Consider the following 19,707-nt stretch of genomic DNA (forward strand, 5'->3'; position numbering starts at 1 on the left):
AGTTCTACTTCGCAGTTATCACTACATAATGAATGAGCTCAGTGCTTCTAATCTAATGCAAACTATAAAATAGAAATGTTAAACAAATCCATGAAAAATTTGACATTTTTACATTTATTTGGCAATATGGCATTATGTTGAAAGGTTTGCAATCACACAAAAATATTCCAGTAGAAGACTGACATTCTGTGACTATACAAAGTTCAAGACATCAGTGTGATGAAGGGGGCTTTAGATTTTGAGTAGTGTCATACAAGCTAACATGTATTTGGCCCACAACCTCACAATTTTGAAGAGTTTATCATGTACAGGCGATGTGCGTTATAACAAAGGAAAATCACAGACAGAAGAAATCAGTAACATTGTGATCTCTGTGCAAATAAGATCTCACTCACTCACACACACACACATTTACATAGGAGTCATTTAGCAGATGCTTTTATCCAAAGCAACTTACAGGAGCAATTAGGGTTAAGTGCCTTGCTCAAGGGCACAATGGCAGATTTCCACCTAGTCGGCTAGGCTTTTGTGCCTGCTACCACACAAAACTTTTTACAACTGTTAATTCATTCCCATCCATACCAGTACTGCAGACAATTTCAAGTGCCATTTATTCAATTTCAATTAATGTACTTCGTATTGGCCACACAGCAATGACGGATTGGTTTCAGTAAATAGTGGTTCTTCTGTGTGTGGCACTATGAAGCAATAGAGAGCATGTGTAAAGTTATAATATGTATGTTTGTAATTAATGGGACTGGGCAATGCTTGAGAAGTACTCCAACATGTCTCCAATGGTAAACTCCATGGTGATACCAGACCCAGGGTAGCAACGGCCAATCAAGCCTTCAAAGTGCTTGTACTGACGGATGAACTCATCCTGCATGGAGTGCCACACCACCTATTGGAGAAATTGAAAAGTACACAACAACAAAAAAACAAGCCCAGGATCAACCACTGAAACTACCAGCTGTTAAGATAACATATCTACAGATCTATAATAGATCAACACAATAAATGATCATTATAATAATCTAGAATAGACACACTGCAAACTTCTAGGTTCTCTATCACTAACCTGTAACAGGCTCTCCTCCTCACACAAGTGCTTATCCACCTTCTTGTACAGGTTGTCCAGGCCCTTCTTCACCTCCTTGCCGGGGTACTCCTTGATAACTTTACGCAGCTCCTGTTTATTGAAAGCCAACTGGTAGCTGACCTCCTCCTCACGCACCCCCTGGGCCACACGCGCCTCCACTCCCTCAAAGAAGTGCTGCAAAGCATAGAGGCGTACTTGATCAACTTTGTGCGTTTTTAAATTCTGTACATTCAAGTATGCATGCCATGTAAATATGTGAAATCACATAATGTGTTATATGTGAAATCACAATGCGTTACAGTTATCATATAACATGTATGTTACATATAAACATGAATCAAATTTACATTAGCTTTGTCAAGTGCAAACCCCCTCTCTCACATTGAGTTTCTCCAGGGGCTGGCCCAGGGAGTTGATGACGTAGGACTGCAGATGGTCTGTGTACTTGTGTTTGGCCTCTCGCCTCTCTGTCTCAAGGCAGGAGATCTTCAGGCGCGACTGTGTGGAGAAGATGTGGTGGAAGTTCTCCATCATCACCACGTCCCGGGGCGTCTTCTGACTCTCATTGGCCACTTTCTCCACTGGATACACCCCCAGCAAGACAAACACCAATCAGAGCACAGACTATCAGCCAACCACATTACTCAACATACACACAAAACATTCACCAATCATAATATTCAATCTTCCTGACAACACAGGGCAAGTATTAAGACCTACCATTCATAAAGACGGCTCTGATAAGCTTGACATATGCCTTGTCCAGATCCCCTCTGCGCTCTGCATTACGGAAGATGGTTTCAGCCAGCTCAGCAAACTCCTCGAACCCAGTGACAAAGGGCAGGATGCCCACCTTGCTCTTCTTAGAGATCTTCACTTCCTCCATCTGTCTGATCTGACCAGACTGAGAGAAACATGAACAGCTTCACACACACATCCAACAGTCTGTAGCAGTACTAGATACACAGATCAACAGACTCAACTGTTAACCTGAACTCTACTCACAATGCACTTGTCAAAGTTTCTCTTGACAGTGACCAGCACATTGCCGAGGGTGGTGCTGAGGTAGGAAGCGGGGTCCACATTCTGGGCTGTCCACACGTGGTGACTCATCTTCACCAGCATGTACAGGGAGTGGAAGCTGTCGATCTTGTCTCCCAGGGCGATGAGGCTGTTGAGTTCCGTCTCAATGCTCTGGAAGATCTTGTTCATCATCAATCGCACCATGTCCTTCCTGAGGAGGACCAGACGGGTGATAAGACACAGAACGAAAGATAATAATATGGTAAAAGTGAAGAGGAGGATAGAAGTGGACCATGAAAGATGGTATTTGGACTTGTCATATTTGTCGCATGTTTAGTGCCCCAAGTACAGTGGTTACCAACCAGTCGATTGTGATCCTCAAGGCATTCCTAGTCGATCACCAAACATTTCTGTAGAAAAGCCAACAAAGGCTTGCGCTCCTTTTTCAATTGATTTTTTCACTGCTGGCGGGAGGTGCACATGATTCAGAAGCCATGTGCACCGGGTAGGCAAAATGCCCCAATTTTGAACTTTTTCAATTGTCTGAAAATACAAAACTCTGGGAGCTCTGTGGCTAAATCAAGTGTGCCTACTGCGCTGGCCAATCGGATAGCTCACAGCCTACAGCTTCCAGCAAAGTGTGATACTAGCCTACATGAGATTTCTTAACATTTTAAAAGCCATGACTAGAGAGAGACTGAAGAATACAGCAAAGTGCTGCTGTTTTTAAGAGTGAGTTCATGTTTACGTTTTTATTCAGCATTGACAACACTTTTTATTCAACACTATTACAAAACAAAAAACATGCTTCTCCATACTACCACTTGCGCTGCAATGAATTAGTAGCCAGGTGTATCGATAGCCCTGTATTTGTATTATTTTGTGCACGAGGCAGATGCGGTGAGACTCGAGTTTTGCAATCAGGTGGAAGACTTGTGTCCCCTCTGGTCAGTCTCACTGGAGGAAAGGATTGAGAGAGCAGGGACCGTGAGAGGCGAACCAAAACAACTGTGAACTAGGACATCTCCGACTTGTTTTGAAAGGTCATCCAACTCGGAATTCCAAGTAGGAAACTCGGGCATCTTTCTAGAGTTCCGATCTGAAGATCACTGACATGAGTTCCCAGTTGTCTTGAAAGAACCATGACCATCAGATGCAGGTACCACCAGTCCAGTAAAATAAAAAAGCAAATTATTTGCAAATTATTTCAATTTATACTCAGCTATGCCTCACAAGTGCTACTACACCAACTGATCTATTTTGTTATCAAAGCTTGAGTTTTGAAATAAAATATGGTCTGAGAATATAGCCAATATGCTGTGATAATGTATTTGGCCTACTGCACAAACCTCATTCCTACATAACTGTTATAATTAGGTTAATGTTACATTTTTTAAGTCATGTTAAAAAATCTAATCTGAGCAGTCGATCATGGCTTACTTTTTGACTGAGAAAGTGATCTTGACTCAGAGAAAGTTGGTGACCACTGCCCTAGCACTATTGATGGACATTCAGAACATACAGTAAATGTCAGTAAGAGATGAGAGGCTAGCTACTCACTCAGTCAATGACATTGAGTGTCTGTGTTCCCCTGCAGGGGGCTGTCTGGAGGGCACCCCTCCATCAGACTCCACTTCTCCCTGATAGAACAAACAGAAAACTGTGGTTAATCATTTAGAAGTTACTCATAATCTCACTTGCAAACACTCAGCCAGTCAGACTAGCATGGAATTCACCTGAGCCAGGGTGGGGTGCTGCTGTAGCTTGAAGAACTTGCTGATGAAGTCTTGTTCTGCTAGACAGAGAGGCTCCAGCTCACTAAGAACCTGCTCAAAGATCTACAGAAAGAGAGACCCCTACATCAATTGATCCAACATAAATAAAACACACAAAACAAATGGCGCATCTAAAACGATAAAAAGATCTACAAAAAACCACGGGTAGTATGTGCAATATATAGACTGTAGTAAGGCCCTGTCTGTGAGCATCACCTTGTCGAACTTGGTCCTGTCGGCCACATCCAGGTCTGAGGCAGACATGTTGCCCATGTCCAGCAGAGAGGAGGACTGGGAGCGCCTGCTGCTGGAGCCCTGCACTGCCAGCTTATTCAGACTGGAGGTGGAGCCCGTCAGCTTCCCAGAGCTGCCATGCAGGCCTGGGGCACCAGAGGGGAAACAGTTGAAGGCACATTCTAACCACAGGCTAAATACTAGTCTGTGGAACATTTCCCTATCTATAGCCCATGAGACTAAAGCTGCATTCACATGGACTTATTTTCAAAGCAGAGCAACTGTGCTGTTAAAAATGAAGAACTTTGTGGCATCTCAAAAAAAAAAGTGTGCCACAAAGCCCAAGTGAATATGCATCTTTAAAACATGTTAGTTTAGCGGTAATTACACATAACATGAACAGCTGAAAACAATTGAGAGACAAGAACATATGCAACATTGAAACGTTGAAAGGCGTGCTCGGTGATAAAGACCATTAAATATCTTATTATGGATGTTGGACATTCATTATCAGAGAACCTCGCTGGATGAGTAGTAGGATCCTATGCCATACAGAATGTACATGCTCATTGTTTTTAAATGTCTGATCGGTGTTAGTTTAGGTGCTCTTTAAAAAGTGGCCTGTAGAACGTTCTATGGATGGCAGATTGGGGTTACTCTAGGTGGAGGGCTGAGGGAGGGGGCCCTGGCTGTGCAACAGTATCAGGGACACAGTAGTGGGGAGCAGGTGGGTGTGGGTGGCAGGTTACAGGGGTCTCACTGCGTGACCCGTATGGGATACTTACTTTCCGTTTCCTGTTTGAGAGCACTCTCTTTCCGTGGAAGCGTGGCTGGCGGCCAGTTAGAACGGCAGGCATCAGAGACAGAGACATGTTAGGCTCATGACATGAAGAATGGGGGGCACGTTAAGGAGGTGAGAGTCAAAGGTAACAGACTGAAATGCACTGCAGAGGCTGTGGTTGGCCTTAAGAAAGCCTTTTTGAAAACAACAGTTTTGCTAATTTTGTTTTCTAGAGAGAAAAGCTAAGACTGAAATTCAGAATTCAGGAAGCAGAGCCTTATACTCCTCCCAAATGAAAGGACCGTTTTTAGAGCATTAAATACAGTATATTTCAGTTTACTTTACAGGTAAACTTAAATGAGGGATTTCATTCCCCATGTAATGTTTAGGCTCCCCAGTTAGTCTTAAAACACTAAATTAGTGAAGTCATACTCTGCAGTTAAAATGAGTAGCAGGGTTAATTTTCGGCTCTTCATACAGTAAACAGACAAATAGGGAAATAACAATGAGCAAAACACCAGCTAGCAACACTGAGCAAAACAATGACATCACACAGGGGCCTTTCCTAGGCAGTGAAAGCTATGACACAGGAAGCAGTACAGGGCAGTTAACTACATGTAGTTGTGTTTGCTGTTACCATATAGTCCAGGAATACCGCAAGGGGAACCATGCAGAAAAAGCTGGTGATGTTACAGTATAGATGGACAAATATTGAACAGAATTACACACACTTACCTCAAAACCAAATCACATAAATACAGTACACACACACACCACAAATACAAACAATACGCAAAAACCCAAGGGGAAAAAAAAACGCACCTAAATTGGCTAAACAACACCACAAACAAACCCCACAGCAACTACAAGCTCTCACAGGGAAAATAAAAGACAAACAATCACAAAAACATCACACATTTAAAAACACGCCAAGGTCTTACCAAACTTATTTCCTTTCCCCTCTTTGGTTGTGCCCGCCATTTTGATCTTCGCCACCTCAAAGAAATCTTTGATTTCTCGTTCATATAATCTGGTCATGTAATCAACATAGGTCTGAAAACAGAGGGAGAAAAATCCATGAATACCTGTCTACTTGTTATGAGACACAGTAAGCGATGATGGTAGGGCTGCTGGTGATGGAGACGTTATAGTAGTGGTGGTAATGGTGATAACAATAGAATATAGCTAGGGCAAAGGCAGTAATAATGATGATGATGATCTTTGAGAGGAAGCCACTCACCCTGGACAGGCCGTCATACTTCTCTCTCTGGGTGTTCTTGAGCCACTCCATGAGCTTGGCGTATCTCAGCAGGTCCCTGTGCAGGGGGCTGTGTTTAGGCAGGGTCAGCTCTGCCGTGTGTTGGGAAAGCGTGGAGCTCTGGTCATGCCCCTGGATGTAGGGAACACAGGTAGTTAACACAGCTCATATAGAGAAACACCCTCTCAAACACACACACAGGCAGGGAGAGACTTTTTCTTGAACCATCTTGGTCCCTTTAAGGACATCCCCTGCATTTGTGTGGCCCGATGGACCACTGAGGTAGTACAAGATTAACTGTTCAGATATTCAACCTCAACATTCAAATAACCTCATCGACAAGAACATCCTGGCATTTGTAGATTTTCAAGCTTTTTTCCCTTTCTCAGTTAATTTATGGCTGGGGGCAGTATTGAGTAGCTTGGATGAATAAGGTGCCCAGAGTAAACTGTCTGCTACTCAGGCCCAATTGCTAATATATGCATATTACTAGTAGATTTGGATATGAAACACTCTGAAGTTTCTAAAACTGTTGAAAACACGCCAAGGTCTTACCAAACTTATGATGTCTGTGAGTATAACAGAACTCATATGGCAGGCAAAAACCTGAGAAAAAAATCCAAACAGGAAGTGGGAAATCTGAGGTTTGTAGTTTTTCAACTCATTCCCTATTGCATACACAGTGTCTATGGGGTCATATTGCACTTCCTAAGGCTTACACTAGATGTCAACACTCTTTAGAACCTTGTTTGATGCTTCTACTGTGAAGTGGGGGCGAATGAGAAGGGAATGAGTCAGAGGTCTGCCAGAGAGGCATGAGCTGACCACACGCGTTCACGTGATAGTTAGCTTGAGTTCCATTGCATTTCTACAGACAAAGGAATTCTCCAGTTGGAACATTATTGAAGATTTATGTTAATAACATCCTAAAGATCGATTCTATACATTGTTTGACATGTTTCTACGGACTGTAATGGAATTTTTTTACATTTTGTCTGCTCCTAGTGAACGCGTGTCATGAATTTGGATTACTGGGCTAAACGCGGAAACATAAAGGAGGTATTTGGACATAAATGATGGACTTTATCAAACAAATCAAACATTTATTGAGGAACTGGGATTCCTGGGAGTGCATTCTGATGAAGATCATCAAAGGTAAGTGAATATTTATAATGCTATTTCTGATTACACCACATGGCGGATATCTGTTTGGGTTGTTTTGGTCTCTGAGCGCTGTACTCAGATTATTGCATGGTGTGCTTTTTCGGTAAAGCTTTTTTGAAATCTGACACAACGGTTGCATTAAGGAGAAGTGTATCTATAATTTCATGCATAATAGTTGTATCTTTTATCAATGTTTATTATGAGTATTTCTGTAAATTGATGTGGCTCTCTGCAAAATCACAGGATGTTTTGGAAGTACTGAACATAACGCGCCAATGTATACTGAGTTTTTTTTTATATAAATATGAACTTTATCGAACAAAACATACCTGTATTGTGTAACATGAAGTTCTATGAGTGTCATCTGATGAAGACCAAAGGTTAGTGATTTATCTCTATTTCTGCTTTTCGTGACTCCTCTCTTTGGCTGGAAAAATGGCTGTGTTTCTCTGTGACTAGGCACTCACCTAACATAATCGTTTTGTTTGCTTTCGTCGGAAAGCCTTTATGAAATTGGACACTGTGGTGGGTTTAACAAGAAGTGTATCTTTAAAATGGTGTAAAATACTTGTATGTTTGAGGAATTTTAATTATGGGATTTTTGTTGTTTTGATTTTGGCGCCCTGCACTTTCACTGGCTGTTGTCATATCGATCCCGTTAGCGGGATCTCAGCCCAAAGAGGTTAATTCACTTGCTTCTAGGGCTGCTACCAAGCATGCAGACAGGCAGAAGTATTATGACATGGCACCCCAGCACAGCAAAGTCACAGCAGCACTCTGACACAGGAAGGAAGCAAAGTGCAAGGTGAGCCCAGTCAATCCTTCAATGGAGGTAGTGGAGCAAGGTCTGAGACGTTCAGACCCGTTGAGATGAAAGAGAGGAGGGTTAGCTAAGAAGTCATGAGCAGCACAACTCATGCGGTCAGTAATGCATTTTGTGAAGAAATCAGAGGCGTGTAGATAAGTAGGAAAGGTCAGCGGTAAGAGGGGAAGGGTCAATGGGGTTGCTGTGAGGGTACTACTCACTGGAAGCGACATACAGGAGGACCTATAGAACTGAGGGATGGTCATTTTGAAGTGACTGAAGTGGTTGAACTGACAGGGACAGAGAGCAGAGAGAGCAGAGTGGGGTGGTTCAGAGTGAGGCAGAGAGTGAAGGACAGGAGGACCAGAGTAGTACAGGAGGGAAACAGCATAGAGACAGGAAGAGACACGATCAGAGGAAACAGAGCTTAAACTAGGAAGTGGATGAGGAGGACAGAAAAAGCCACCTGCCGAAGGCAGGAAACATTCAAATACTGTAACAAGAAATGTGTACAGCACTCTGTTATGCCTCATTTCTAGTCATAAATGTTGTTCAATACGAATCTGAATATACATCTTGAGACCATGTTTAAATTACCTAGAGATCTAATGAAGTGTTATTGTGTTGTGTGGATTACCTGGTGGACGAACACGTTGTTGAGGTGATTGGTGAGGCGCCGGGCAAAGGTATCTCTGAGCTCAGTGAACAGGTGCTGCTGCTGTTTCACAGCCATCAGTTTCTCATGACCTGGTCTAAGTGCCACGTTCATGCACTGCAGTAGAGCCTCAGAAGCATTGATACAGGCCTCAATGCCTTTGGGCGAGGACAAGTCTCCATCCTGCAGGGCCCTGATGTGTCCCTTCGACAAGTCCATATAATTCTGAGGGACAGGTATTCATCATTTACATTTAAATTGTAGTCATTTAGCACACTTTTTCCACTCAGTCCCCCTTTTCAGCATTGGGGAACATCCTCCGTCCCTGTGCGAGGGCACCATGTCTATTTGTATGGTCACAAGCACTGTTCATGACACAAACTGGTCATACGTGACACAAAATGTTGCAGTTTTAAACCTAATTGTCTGGCAATTCTATAACATTTCCATGTCTAATGTTTATTCATGTGATATCTGAGTGACTCAAACATCACAACAAAATCTATGGGCTAAAAAACCTAGCTAAAAAAACATTAGCTGACATGGGCTAATTGATCTTTATAACTTTCGGACAAGTTATAAATAGCTCTCTAAGGTTTGCAATGAGTAACATGACAAGACGAACTGATGCTGCACTATCCAATTTCGAAATCGCACCTTGTGCATTCTACTATTATAAGCCGGACTGACTTTTGGAAAAAGAAAAAAAAAAACATTGAACCACCGCTTTAGCAGATGCTCTAATCAACCACGTACAGCATCAATTGGAGTTAAGTACCATTCATCCAAACAAACCAACAGCAACAGGAAACCTCCCCCCACATCAACCACAATGCTCACCACCAGGAACTGGATCTCGTCCAGCAGCTTGCCATTGTTGGTGTTGCTGATCTGGATGAGGCGGTTGCTCTGGGAGATCTGGTCCATCTGCTCCTTGACGCTCTGCAGCATCTCCTCATAACTGCTCAGCTTGCCCTCGATGGTGTCCACTTCCGACAGAGCCTCGTCCAGCAGCTGCATCAGGATGTTCACCTGCTTCTCAGATGCCATGATGGACTGGATGTTGGCCTGGGATTGGGGGGTATTATTGGAGGTGGTCACTTTAACTACACTGTTCATCAAATCACGGTGAGCCAGACCACACTGTAATGTGCTCAACCATAAATCACAAAGGGCAGTAGTCTGCGCATGTCAGGCAACTCAAGTCTATGTTGTCCTCAAGAAGACCCAAGTCTCCATGGCGCTGTCTACTTACCCCATCCAGAACCTGTAGCTCCCTGGAGAGTTTCTCAGCAAAGGCCTCTGCGTTAGAGATGGCATACTCGCACACCTCCATCATGCCTTCAATGTCTTGCTCCTCACGGGCATTCAGCTCTTGGTAGTCATCCAGAGCATCCTCGTCGCCCCCGGCAACACTCTGGCTCTCACCACTGGGGACTGACTCTAAACCAAGGGCGGAGAGGATGGTTTAACATTGTGCACAGCGCATACAGTACAGTACACACACACATCCACACAAACAAACGTCACCCTTCCATTTGAACAAATATACAATCAAAAACACATACACTACCGGTCAAAAGTTTGAGAACACCCACTCATTCAAGGGTTTTTCTTTATTTTTACATTGTAGTATAAACGTGAAGACATCAAAACTGCGAAAGAACACATATGGAATCATGTATTAACCAACAACAACAAAAAGTGTTAAACATATCAAAATATATTTTATATTTGAGATTCTTCAAATAGCCACCCTTTGCCTTGATGACAGCTTTGCACACTCCTGGCATTCACTCAACCAGCTTCATGAGGTAGTCACCTGGAATGCGTTTCCATGAACAGGTGTGCCTTGTTAAAGGTTAATTTGTGGAATTTCTTTCCTTCTTCATGCATTTGTCCCAATCAGTTGTGTTGTGACAAGGTACGGTGGTATACAGAAGATAGCCCTATTTGGTAACAGACCAAGTCCATATTCTGGCAAGAACAGCTCAAATAAGCAAAGGGAAATGACAGTCCATCATTACGTTAAGACATGAAGGTCAGTCAATCCGGAAAACTTCAATTTTGCAGTCGCAAAAAGCATCAAGTGCTATGATGAAACTGGCTCTCATGAGGACCCAGAGTTACCTCTGCTGCAGAGGATAAGTTCATCAGAGTTACCAGTCTCAGAAATTGCAGCCCAAATAAATGCTTCACAGAGTTCAAGTAACAGACACATCTCAACATCAACTGTTCAGAGGAGACTGTGTGAATCAGGTCTTCATGGTCGAAGTGCAGCAAAGAAACCACTACTAAAGGACACCAATAATAAGAAGAGACTTGCTTGGGCCAAGAAACATGATTAATGGCCATTAGACCGGTGGAAATTTGTCCTTTGGTCTGGAGTCTAAATTTGAGATTTTTGGTTCCAACCACTGTGTCTTTGTGAGACGCGGTGTGGGTGAACGGATAATCTCTGCATGTGTATTTCCCACCGTAAAGCATGTAGGAGGAGGTGTGATGGTGCTTTGCTGGGGACACTGTCAGGGATTTATTTAGAAATCAAGGCACACTTAACCAGCATGGATACCACAGCATTCTGCAGTGATACACCATCCCATCTGGTTTGGGCTTAGTGGTACTATCATTTGTATTTGAATAGGTCAATGACCCAACACACCTCCAGGCAGTGTAAGGGCTATTTGACCAAGAAAGAGAGTGATGGAGTGCTGCATCAGATGACCTGGCCTCCACAATCACCCAACCTTAACCAAATTGAGATGGTTGGACCGCAGATTGAAGGAAAAGCAGCCAGCAAGTACTCAGCATATGTGGGAACTCCTTCAAGACTGTTGGAAAATCATTCCAGGTGAAGCTGGTTGAGAGAATACCAAGAGTGTGCAAAGCTCTCATCAAGGCAAAGTGTGGCTATTTAAAGAATCTCAAATATAAAATATATATTTGTTTAACACTTTTTTGGTTACTACATGATTCCATATGTGTTACTTCATAGTTGTGATGTTTTCACTATTACTCTACAATATAGAAAATAGTATAAAATTAAGAAAAACCCTTGAATGTGTAGGTGTTCTAAAAAAAATGTTTAAAGACCGGTAGTGCATACACTATAGAAAATGTCTATACAAAAACAGAACAGACTAATATTCATATGGACTTGCCTAGTTAAATAAATGTTAAAAAATTTAATAAACATCTAGTAACACCCATTCAGAAGCCACTCACTCAATATCCAAATAAGGGAAACAATAGCAACAACTTTCAAAGATGTGCGAGTCTACTATGAGAATAGTGAATCAACACTATGAAATCACAATGAAGAGGAAATGGGAAAAGAAGTTAAGTGCTACCAACCTTCCGCTTTAGGAAGCTCTGGCCATTGACAGTTTAAGAGAGAAGAGTGAGAATAAAGATGTGTTAAGCCACAGAAAGCCACACCAAAGGTCAACTCACAGGTTAAATAGATTTATCTGGAAACACTTCAGGTTGAGTTCAGGAGATTGGGAACAGGCAAGAAAGAAAAGTATCACAGATGCAAGGTACAGGGATCAGCGAGAGTCACTAGAAAAACATACATGCTTTTGATACTCCCCCATAGTTAGAGAGCTGTCATACCTTCGAGCAGCTGGGAACTGACATTCACAAACTCCACCTTCTTCCGCAGGTAACGCTGGTTCAGCTTCCAAATGCAGGAGATGAAGGAATTCTTCTCAGCTGTGCTGCTGGCCACCCATCGATACACCTTCTCAAAATGGAGGTCAAACTCTGGATTCTCCTGAATGACAAGAGCAGAAGAGATGCCATATGTGAATATCAATAAAATTAGCAGAAGCATAAAGCATATGAGGAAAGGAAGGAAAAGAAGAATACCCACGTTAGGAGGAAGAGAGGGAGAGAGAGACAAGGTTGTATGTGAAATTACATTCAGGCAGTGAGAGGAAGTTGAGAAAAATGACTCTTTCCCTGACCTTGCTGGCATCTTTTGCATCCACTTCAGCCAGATCCCTCAGTTCCCAGGCCATCTGCCGTTTGTAGAAATCCCCTTTGTCTGACTTCTTCACTTTGACCACTCTCACCTGCACCGGCCTCTCTGTGGTGACTGAGGTAGAAGCATCAAACCGTTATAATAGTCTAATAATGGGGTAAAAGTGATATGTGGATCCATTTCTGTAAGCCTTATCAGTGAAATCACTGTTTCTGATGTTAAATCTCTGACAGTGGTTTTCAAGTTCGGAATGTTTACATCATGACACTGGTGAGATGGTGAAAATGGCTGATTCATGTTAGACTTTAAAGGCATTTATGCCACACCTGTGGCACACAGGAAGCAGTTCTTCTTCTTTTTCCCCGCCTTGCAGACGTTGACGATGCTGAGGAGACGCTCATCATTGGGCGTAAAGATGTCCCTCTGGAGGGCGTGCTTGATGGCTGTCATTGTTGTTACTGTAAATACAAATCAGGCAGACATAATGCTAGCCTGACGGCTCGCAGTAAATTCGTCTGCTACAAGAAACGAACGTCCGTGCGCGTAGCGTTTGGCCGGAGCAAGAAGTCTGGGTAGCCAGGCAAACTCAATGCAACCTTATATAATTCCGTTTTACACACCATTTTATTCCTCCCAGTGGGACACAGACTATGACACTATAATTTACAAATACATTACAACTATAGTATAGTACCATATTACTCAAGATTTGTACCAGTCTACCTGATCATTTTCCGACCTTACTACAGTATACATTAACATTATGGTAAGAACGTCTGCACCGTTTACATCACAGTACTGCTGGTCAATGGTGCAGTCAAAATAAGTAAACAACTGTTAGCTAGCATGATGTAGTTAGCCAAAATGGTTCTGGACGTGTCTAGCGATTGACAGCTAGCTATACAGGCCAGCCAACTTTACATGTAAACAAAAGGGCCATTCTGTTAGCTATATCGTTCTGCAAAGTGAAGACAGTGTCCTTCAGAAAAGCATGAGAAGCAGGCCATTCTTCCTGGCTAACTGCTAACGTTACTAGGTTAGCTAGCAAAGTTGTAAGGCTAGCTTGGTGTCTTATACAGAACATACGTACCTTAAATTGAATTTTGATAGAGAATCTAATGCACCAGGGATGTCCTACACTTAATCACTATTTATTGTCATTTAAACGTGATATTTTTTTAGCGCTATTAAAACAAAAAACGTTAAGCAATCCCCTCCACTGCTATAAAACAGGCAAGAATAACTAACTACTTCCGGGTCACGTATTTTTGGAGTCCTTCAGAATAAGAGTCCCGTTCTGTATACTTTGTAAATTAATAATGAGGGTGAAATGATGGAAAATATGCACAAGTATCTATATATTTATACTAGCTATCATACATAGAATAATTACAAGTATTTCTATGAAATGTTATGTGATTTTTTAAATCTTTTTTTTTTTACCTTAACTGTTTTTGGTGTGATACCTCTATCATCTATTGCACTGTACATACTTTTCTGTACAAGGGGGTCCATTCTACACAGGAGCACTTCAAGTTTCCAAATCCATAGAGTTTACACCCAGAGGAGTGCCCCATTTTGCGGCCCTTAAAGAGTGGCCATAAGCATAACCATTCTACTCAGGAGCACTTCTATACTGACCACAAATATAAACACAACATGTAAAGTGTCAGTCCCAAATATCTCAGAAATGTTCCATATTTTATTTTACCTTCATTTAACTAGGCAAGTCAGTTAAGAACAAATTCTTATTTTCAATGACAGCCTAGGAACAGTGGGTTAACTGCCTGTTCAGGGACAGAACAACAGATTTGTTTATTGTCAGCTCGGGGGTTTGAACTCACCGCTCTAACCACTAGGCTACACATATTTCTTTAAAATGTTGGGTACAAATGTATTTCTACCCTAGAAGTGAGCATTTCTCATTTGCCAAGATAATCCATCCACCTGAATTGTGTGGCATGTCAAGAAGTTGATTAAACAGAATGATGATTACACATGGGACAATAAAAGACCACACTAAAATGTGCAATTTTGTCACGTTACACAATGCCACAAGATGTCTCAAATTTTGAAGGACCGTGCAATTGGCATGCTGACTGCAGGATTGTCCACCAAAGCTGTTGCCAGATAATTTAATTTAAATTCCTCTATCATAAGCCATCTCTACCAACGTTGTTTTATAGAATTTGGCAGTATGTCCAACCGACCTCACATACCACAGACCAAGTGTAACCACACCAGCCCATGACCTTCACATCTGACTTCTTCACCTGCGGGATCGTCTGAGACCAGCCACCCGGACAGTTGATGAATCTGTGGGTTAGCACAAACAAACAATTTCTGCACAATCTGTCAGAAACCATCTCAGGGAAGCTCATTTGTGCGCTCGTTGTCCTCACCAGGGTCTTGACCTGACTGCAGTTTGGCATCATAACCGACTGATCGTCTCTATGCAAAGGAGATGTGTTGCACTGCATGGGGCAAATGGTGGTCACATCAGATACTGATCAGTTTTCTGATCCACACCCTACCTTTTTTAAGGTATTTGTGACCAACATATGCATATCTGTATTTCCAGTCATGTAAAATCCATAGATTTGGGCTGAATGTATTTATTTCAGTAGACTGATTTCCTTATATGAACTGTAAGTCAATAAAATCTTTGAAATTGTTGCATGTGGCGTTTATGTGTGTTCAGTAGCTAGCTTTTCCCCAATGGTTCCGTGCTAGCTAGCAAGTTATTCTGTACAGTCGTGGCCAAAAGTTTTGAGAATAATAAGAAATATTAATTTTCACAAAGTCTGCTGCCTCAGTTTGTATGATGGCAATTTGCATATACTCCAGAAAGTTATGAAGAGTGATCAGATGAAGTCCCTCTTTGCCATGCAAATGAACTGAATCCTAAAAAATAATTTCCACTGCATTTCAGCCCTGCCACAAAAGGACCTACTGACATCATGTCAGTGATTCTCTCGTTAACACAGGTGTGAGTGTTAACAAGGACAAGGCTGGAGATCACGCTGTCATGCTGATTGAGTTCAAAAAACAGACTGGAAGCTTCAAAGGGAGGGTGGTGCTTGGAATCATTGTTCTTCCTCTGTCAACCATGGTTACCTGCAAAGAAACACGTGCCGTCATCATTGCTTTGCACGAAAAGGGCTTCACAGGCAAGGATATTGCTGCCGGTAAGATTGCACTTAAATCATCCATTTATTGGATCATCAAGAACTTCAAGGAGAGTGATTCAATTGTTGTAAAGAAGGCTTCAGGGTACCCAAGAACGTCCAGCAAGCACCAGGACCGTCTCCTAAAGTTGATTCAGCTGCAGGATCGGCGCACCACCAGTACAGAGCTTGCTCGGGAATGGCAGCAGGCAGGTGTGAGTGCATCTGCACGCACAGTGAGGCAAAGACTTTTGGAGGATGGCCTGGTGTCAAGAAGAGCAGGAAAGAAGCCACGTCTCTCCAGGAAAAACATCAGGGACAGACTGATATTCTGCAAAAGGTACAGGGATTGGACTGCTGAGGACTGGGGTAAAGTAATTCTCTCTGATGAATCCCTTTTTCCGATTGCTTGGGGCATCCAGAAAAAAAGTTTGTCTGGAGAAGACAAGGTGAGCGCTACCATCAGTCCTGTGTCATTCCAACAGTAAAGCATCCTGAGCCAAGGGAGTGGGCTTACTCACAATTTTGCCTAAGAACACATCCTCCGAGAGCAACTTCTCCCAACCATCCGGGAACAGTTTGGTGACGAACAATACCTTTTCCAGCATGATGGAGCACCTTGCCATAAGGCAAAAGTGATAACTAAGTGGCTCGTGGAATAAAATATCGATATTTTGGGTCCATGGCCAGGAAACTCCCCAGACCTTAATCCCATTGAGAACTTGTGGTCAATCCTCAAGAGGCGGGTGGACAAACAAAAACCAACAAATTCTGACAAACTCCAAGCATTGATTATGCAAGAATGGGCTGCCATCAGTCAGGATGTGGCCGCCCAGAAGTTAGTTGACAGCATGCCAGGGCGGATCGCAGAGGTCTTGAAAAAGAAGGTTCAACAGTGCAAATATGGACTCTTTCCATCAACTTCATGTAATTGTCAATAAAAGCCTTTGACACTTATGAAATGCTTGTAATTATACTTCAGTATTCCATAGTAACATCTGACAAAAATATCTAGACACTGAAGCAGCAAACTTTGTGAAAATTAATATTTGTGTCATTCTCAAAACTTTTGGCCATGACTGTATATATCAAGTCCAGTCTGCTGTAGAACTTGAAGCTGTGTAAAACACAAACTGTCATTGAAGTGAACGAGATTATGACGTAACTTTTACAAAATCAGTATCCCTTCTATCCAAGACCCAGCCTCTGCCCTACAGTTTCCTGTTTCTGGGATGGACCCGTCATGTGACCCAATGCTGCACATTGTTGCCAATTATTTTTCAAGGAAAGTAGCTGTTGGTTGCTGCTTTTTAAATGTGTTATCTTTATATATTTTATTAACAAAATAAATGTTGGCTGCTGGTTTCTACATTTTTCGCGAGATGACGTCATTTTGTAATAGTGACCTAATCAAATCAAAATCAAAACAAATGTATTTATATAGCCCTTCGTACATCAGCTGATTTCTCAAAGTGCTGTACAGAAACCCAGCCTAAAACCCCAAACAGCAAGCAATGCAGGTGTTGAAGCTCGTTGGCTAGGAAAAACTCCCTAGAAAGGCCAAGACCTAGGAAGAAACCTAGAGAGGAACCAGGCTATGAGGGGTGGCCAATCCTCTTCTGGCTGTGCCGGGTGAGGATTATAACAGAACATGGCCAAGATGTTCAAATGTTCATAAATGACCAGCATGGTCAAATAATAGGTCTGGGACAGGTAGCATGTCCGGTGAACAGGTCAGGATTCCATAGCCGCAGGCAGAACAGTTGAAACTGGAGCAGCAGCACAGCCAGGTGGACTGGGGACAGCAAGGAGTCATCATGCCAGGTAGTCCTGAGGCATGGTCCTACGGCTCAGGTCCTCCGAGAGAGAGAAAGAAAGAGAGAATTAGAGAGAGCATACTTAAATTCACACAGGACACCGGATAAGACAGGAGAAGTACTCCAGATATAACAAACTGACCCTAGCCCCCAGACACATAAACTACTGCAGCATAAATACTGGAGGCTGAGACAGGAGGGGTCAGGAGACACTGTGGCCCCATCCGATGATACCACCGGACAGGGCCAAACAGGAAGGATATAACCCCGCCCTCTTTGCCAAAGCACAGCCCCCACAGCACTAGAGGGATATCTTCAACCACCAATTTACCATCCTGAGACAAGGCCGAGTATAGCCCACGGCACAACCGAAGGGGGGGCGCCAACCCAGACAGGAAGATCACATCAGTGACTTAACCCACTCAAGTGACGCACCCCTCCTAGGGACGGCATGAAAGAGCAGACCAGACCAGTAAGCCAGTGACTCAACCCCTGTAATAGTGTTAGAGGCATATAATCCCAGTGGAATAATGTTAATTTGCACATTTTATGCACGTTTATTATGTCCGTCAAGTCTCAGGAAATGAGAAATTATCCAAAGCAAAACTAAACAGAATGTTTTTTTATGTTTATGCTGTCCTTCAATCTCATGCAATGATAAATTATCCAACAACTAACTATAATGTCTAAAGCTAGAGGACTCCAGATATCTCCAGGAGTGATAAGTATAAACACAAGTATTACACATCAACCAGGATTAATGGGTAAAGCAATTTGTGACTGTTTTTGTTTTTCGTAATCAGTGGCTGTATTGGAGAGGGAGTGATTTCACCTCTTTTTTGAGCCTTTAACCAGTTTCTCAGGCCCCCTACTCAGTGTACTTCAATCTATAGCTAGCACACTCCTGATATCTCCAGGAGTGATAAGGTTAATTTTTGTCTTAATCTGTTGTCTAGTATTGTCTTTTTGCTAGCTAGGGCCAACTACTACTTTGCTAGCTAGGGCCAAGTGCTGTCTGTCTTCCCAGTAGCCTACTTGGTGTGTGAAAGTATAGATCAAGAGCACACCTCCCGGTACTAGTTGCTTTGGAGAGGAGAAACCACTCCCCCTCCAATACAGCCACTGATTACCAAAACAACACCCATAACAATTTAAGCATTAAGAAACGTATATTCGATCAAATAAATCTTGCTTAGCAAATATGCATTAATGTTTTTATTGACCAAATTCGACACTCATTGACCTCCGTACAAAAACTCCTTGCTTGGTGGGCGAAACAACGAAAAAACGCCACCTGCTGGAGGGAGACAGATTTTCCACCGAGTTGGGACTCTTCGTCTTCCTACTTTTTGGAAGAGGTAGGGTTTGATGTTTTCAGAAGATGGGCAAGGACTCTGATGCCCTGGCTTGAGGGGGAAGCTGATTCCACCATTTGGAAACTAGAAGTGCTCCTGAGTAGAATGGGCTCCCCTTCACTGAGAGAGGCCCAACTCGGTGGAAAATCTGTCTCCCTCCAGCAGGCAGCGTTTTTCGTATTTTCGCCCACCAAGCAAAGGGGTGCCCATTCTACACAGGAGCACGAACAGCTTCCAAAATGGTGGAACCAGCTTGCCCATGAAGCTTGGACAGCAGAATCCTTGCACATATTCTGAAAACATCAAACCCTACCTCTTCAAATACTATTTTAAATAATCCCACAGCGCCCCATTGCACGAGAGGCTAAAGCGAAGAGGGGCGGGGGAGGCTCATAATGCCTAGGGGTCTCAAACAGGTTGATCGCAGCCCACCTATGATTAGCTTACCAAAACATTCTAAAAATACATGCAATTTAAAAGTTCCTTTACACAAAAAAGATTGCAGGTTTGAAAGTGCAGTTCACTGTGGTTTTCTGGACGCAGTAATCGCACTCTAACTGCAGTAAAAAAAAAAGGTTATTTTGGATGC

At 42.7% G+C, this 19,707-nt stretch overlaps 1 protein-coding gene across 7 annotated transcripts; it reads right to left on the reverse strand.

The window, feature by feature from the left end:
* Nucleotides 1-93: 93 nt before the first annotated feature.
* Nucleotides 94-14,044, reverse strand: exoc1 (exocyst complex component 1). 7 transcript variants are annotated; one of them, XM_052480294.1, is made up of 20 exons: nucleotides 13,870-14,044; nucleotides 13,106-13,237; nucleotides 12,763-12,893; nucleotides 12,410-12,569; nucleotides 12,149-12,166; nucleotides 10,050-10,237; nucleotides 9,635-9,862; nucleotides 8,777-9,019; nucleotides 8,361-8,429; nucleotides 6,153-6,302; nucleotides 5,854-5,965; nucleotides 4,917-4,961; nucleotides 4,114-4,277; nucleotides 3,859-3,960; nucleotides 3,683-3,762; nucleotides 2,105-2,333; nucleotides 1,820-2,003; nucleotides 1,481-1,680; nucleotides 1,079-1,273; nucleotides 94-901 (listed from the first exon to the last, which is right to left on the reverse strand). In XM_052480294.1, the coding sequence occupies exons 2-20, from the start codon at nucleotides 13,227-13,229 to the stop codon at nucleotides 749-751; spliced, it is 2,775 nt and encodes a 924-aa protein (XP_052336254.1). In that variant the 5' UTR covers nucleotides 13,230-13,237; nucleotides 13,870-14,044; the 3' UTR covers nucleotides 94-748. The 7 variants fall into 7 exon arrangements, with proteins under 7 accessions (XP_052336254.1, XP_052336255.1, XP_052336256.1 ...); XM_052480295.1 differs by having other exon boundaries at nucleotides 13,106-13,271; XM_052480296.1 differs by lacking the exon at nucleotides 12,149-12,166.
* Between the last annotated feature and the right edge of the window lie 5,663 nt (nucleotides 14,045-19,707).

This window comes from Oncorhynchus keta, chromosome 26 (assembly GCF_023373465.1).
Source record: "Oncorhynchus keta strain PuntledgeMale-10-30-2019 chromosome 26, Oket_V2, whole genome shotgun sequence".
Lineage (NCBI taxonomy): Eukaryota > Metazoa > Chordata > Actinopteri > Salmoniformes > Salmonidae > Oncorhynchus > Oncorhynchus keta.

Excerpts from the sequence above, each read along its gene's own strand:
- exoc1 (XM_052480294.1), bottom strand. The coding sequence starts at position 13,229 with ATGACAGCCATCAAGCACGCCCTCCAGAGGGACATCTTTACGCCCAAT. Across the intron at positions 2,334-3,682 it reads CACTCAATGTCATTGACTGA|GAAGGACATGGTGCGATTGA; the intron begins GTGAGTAGCTAG and ends GGTCCTCCTCAG. Across the intron at positions 902-1,078 it reads AGGAGGAGAGCCTGTTACAG|GTGGTGTGGCACTCCATGCA; the intron begins GTTAGTGATAGA and ends TTTCTCCAATAG.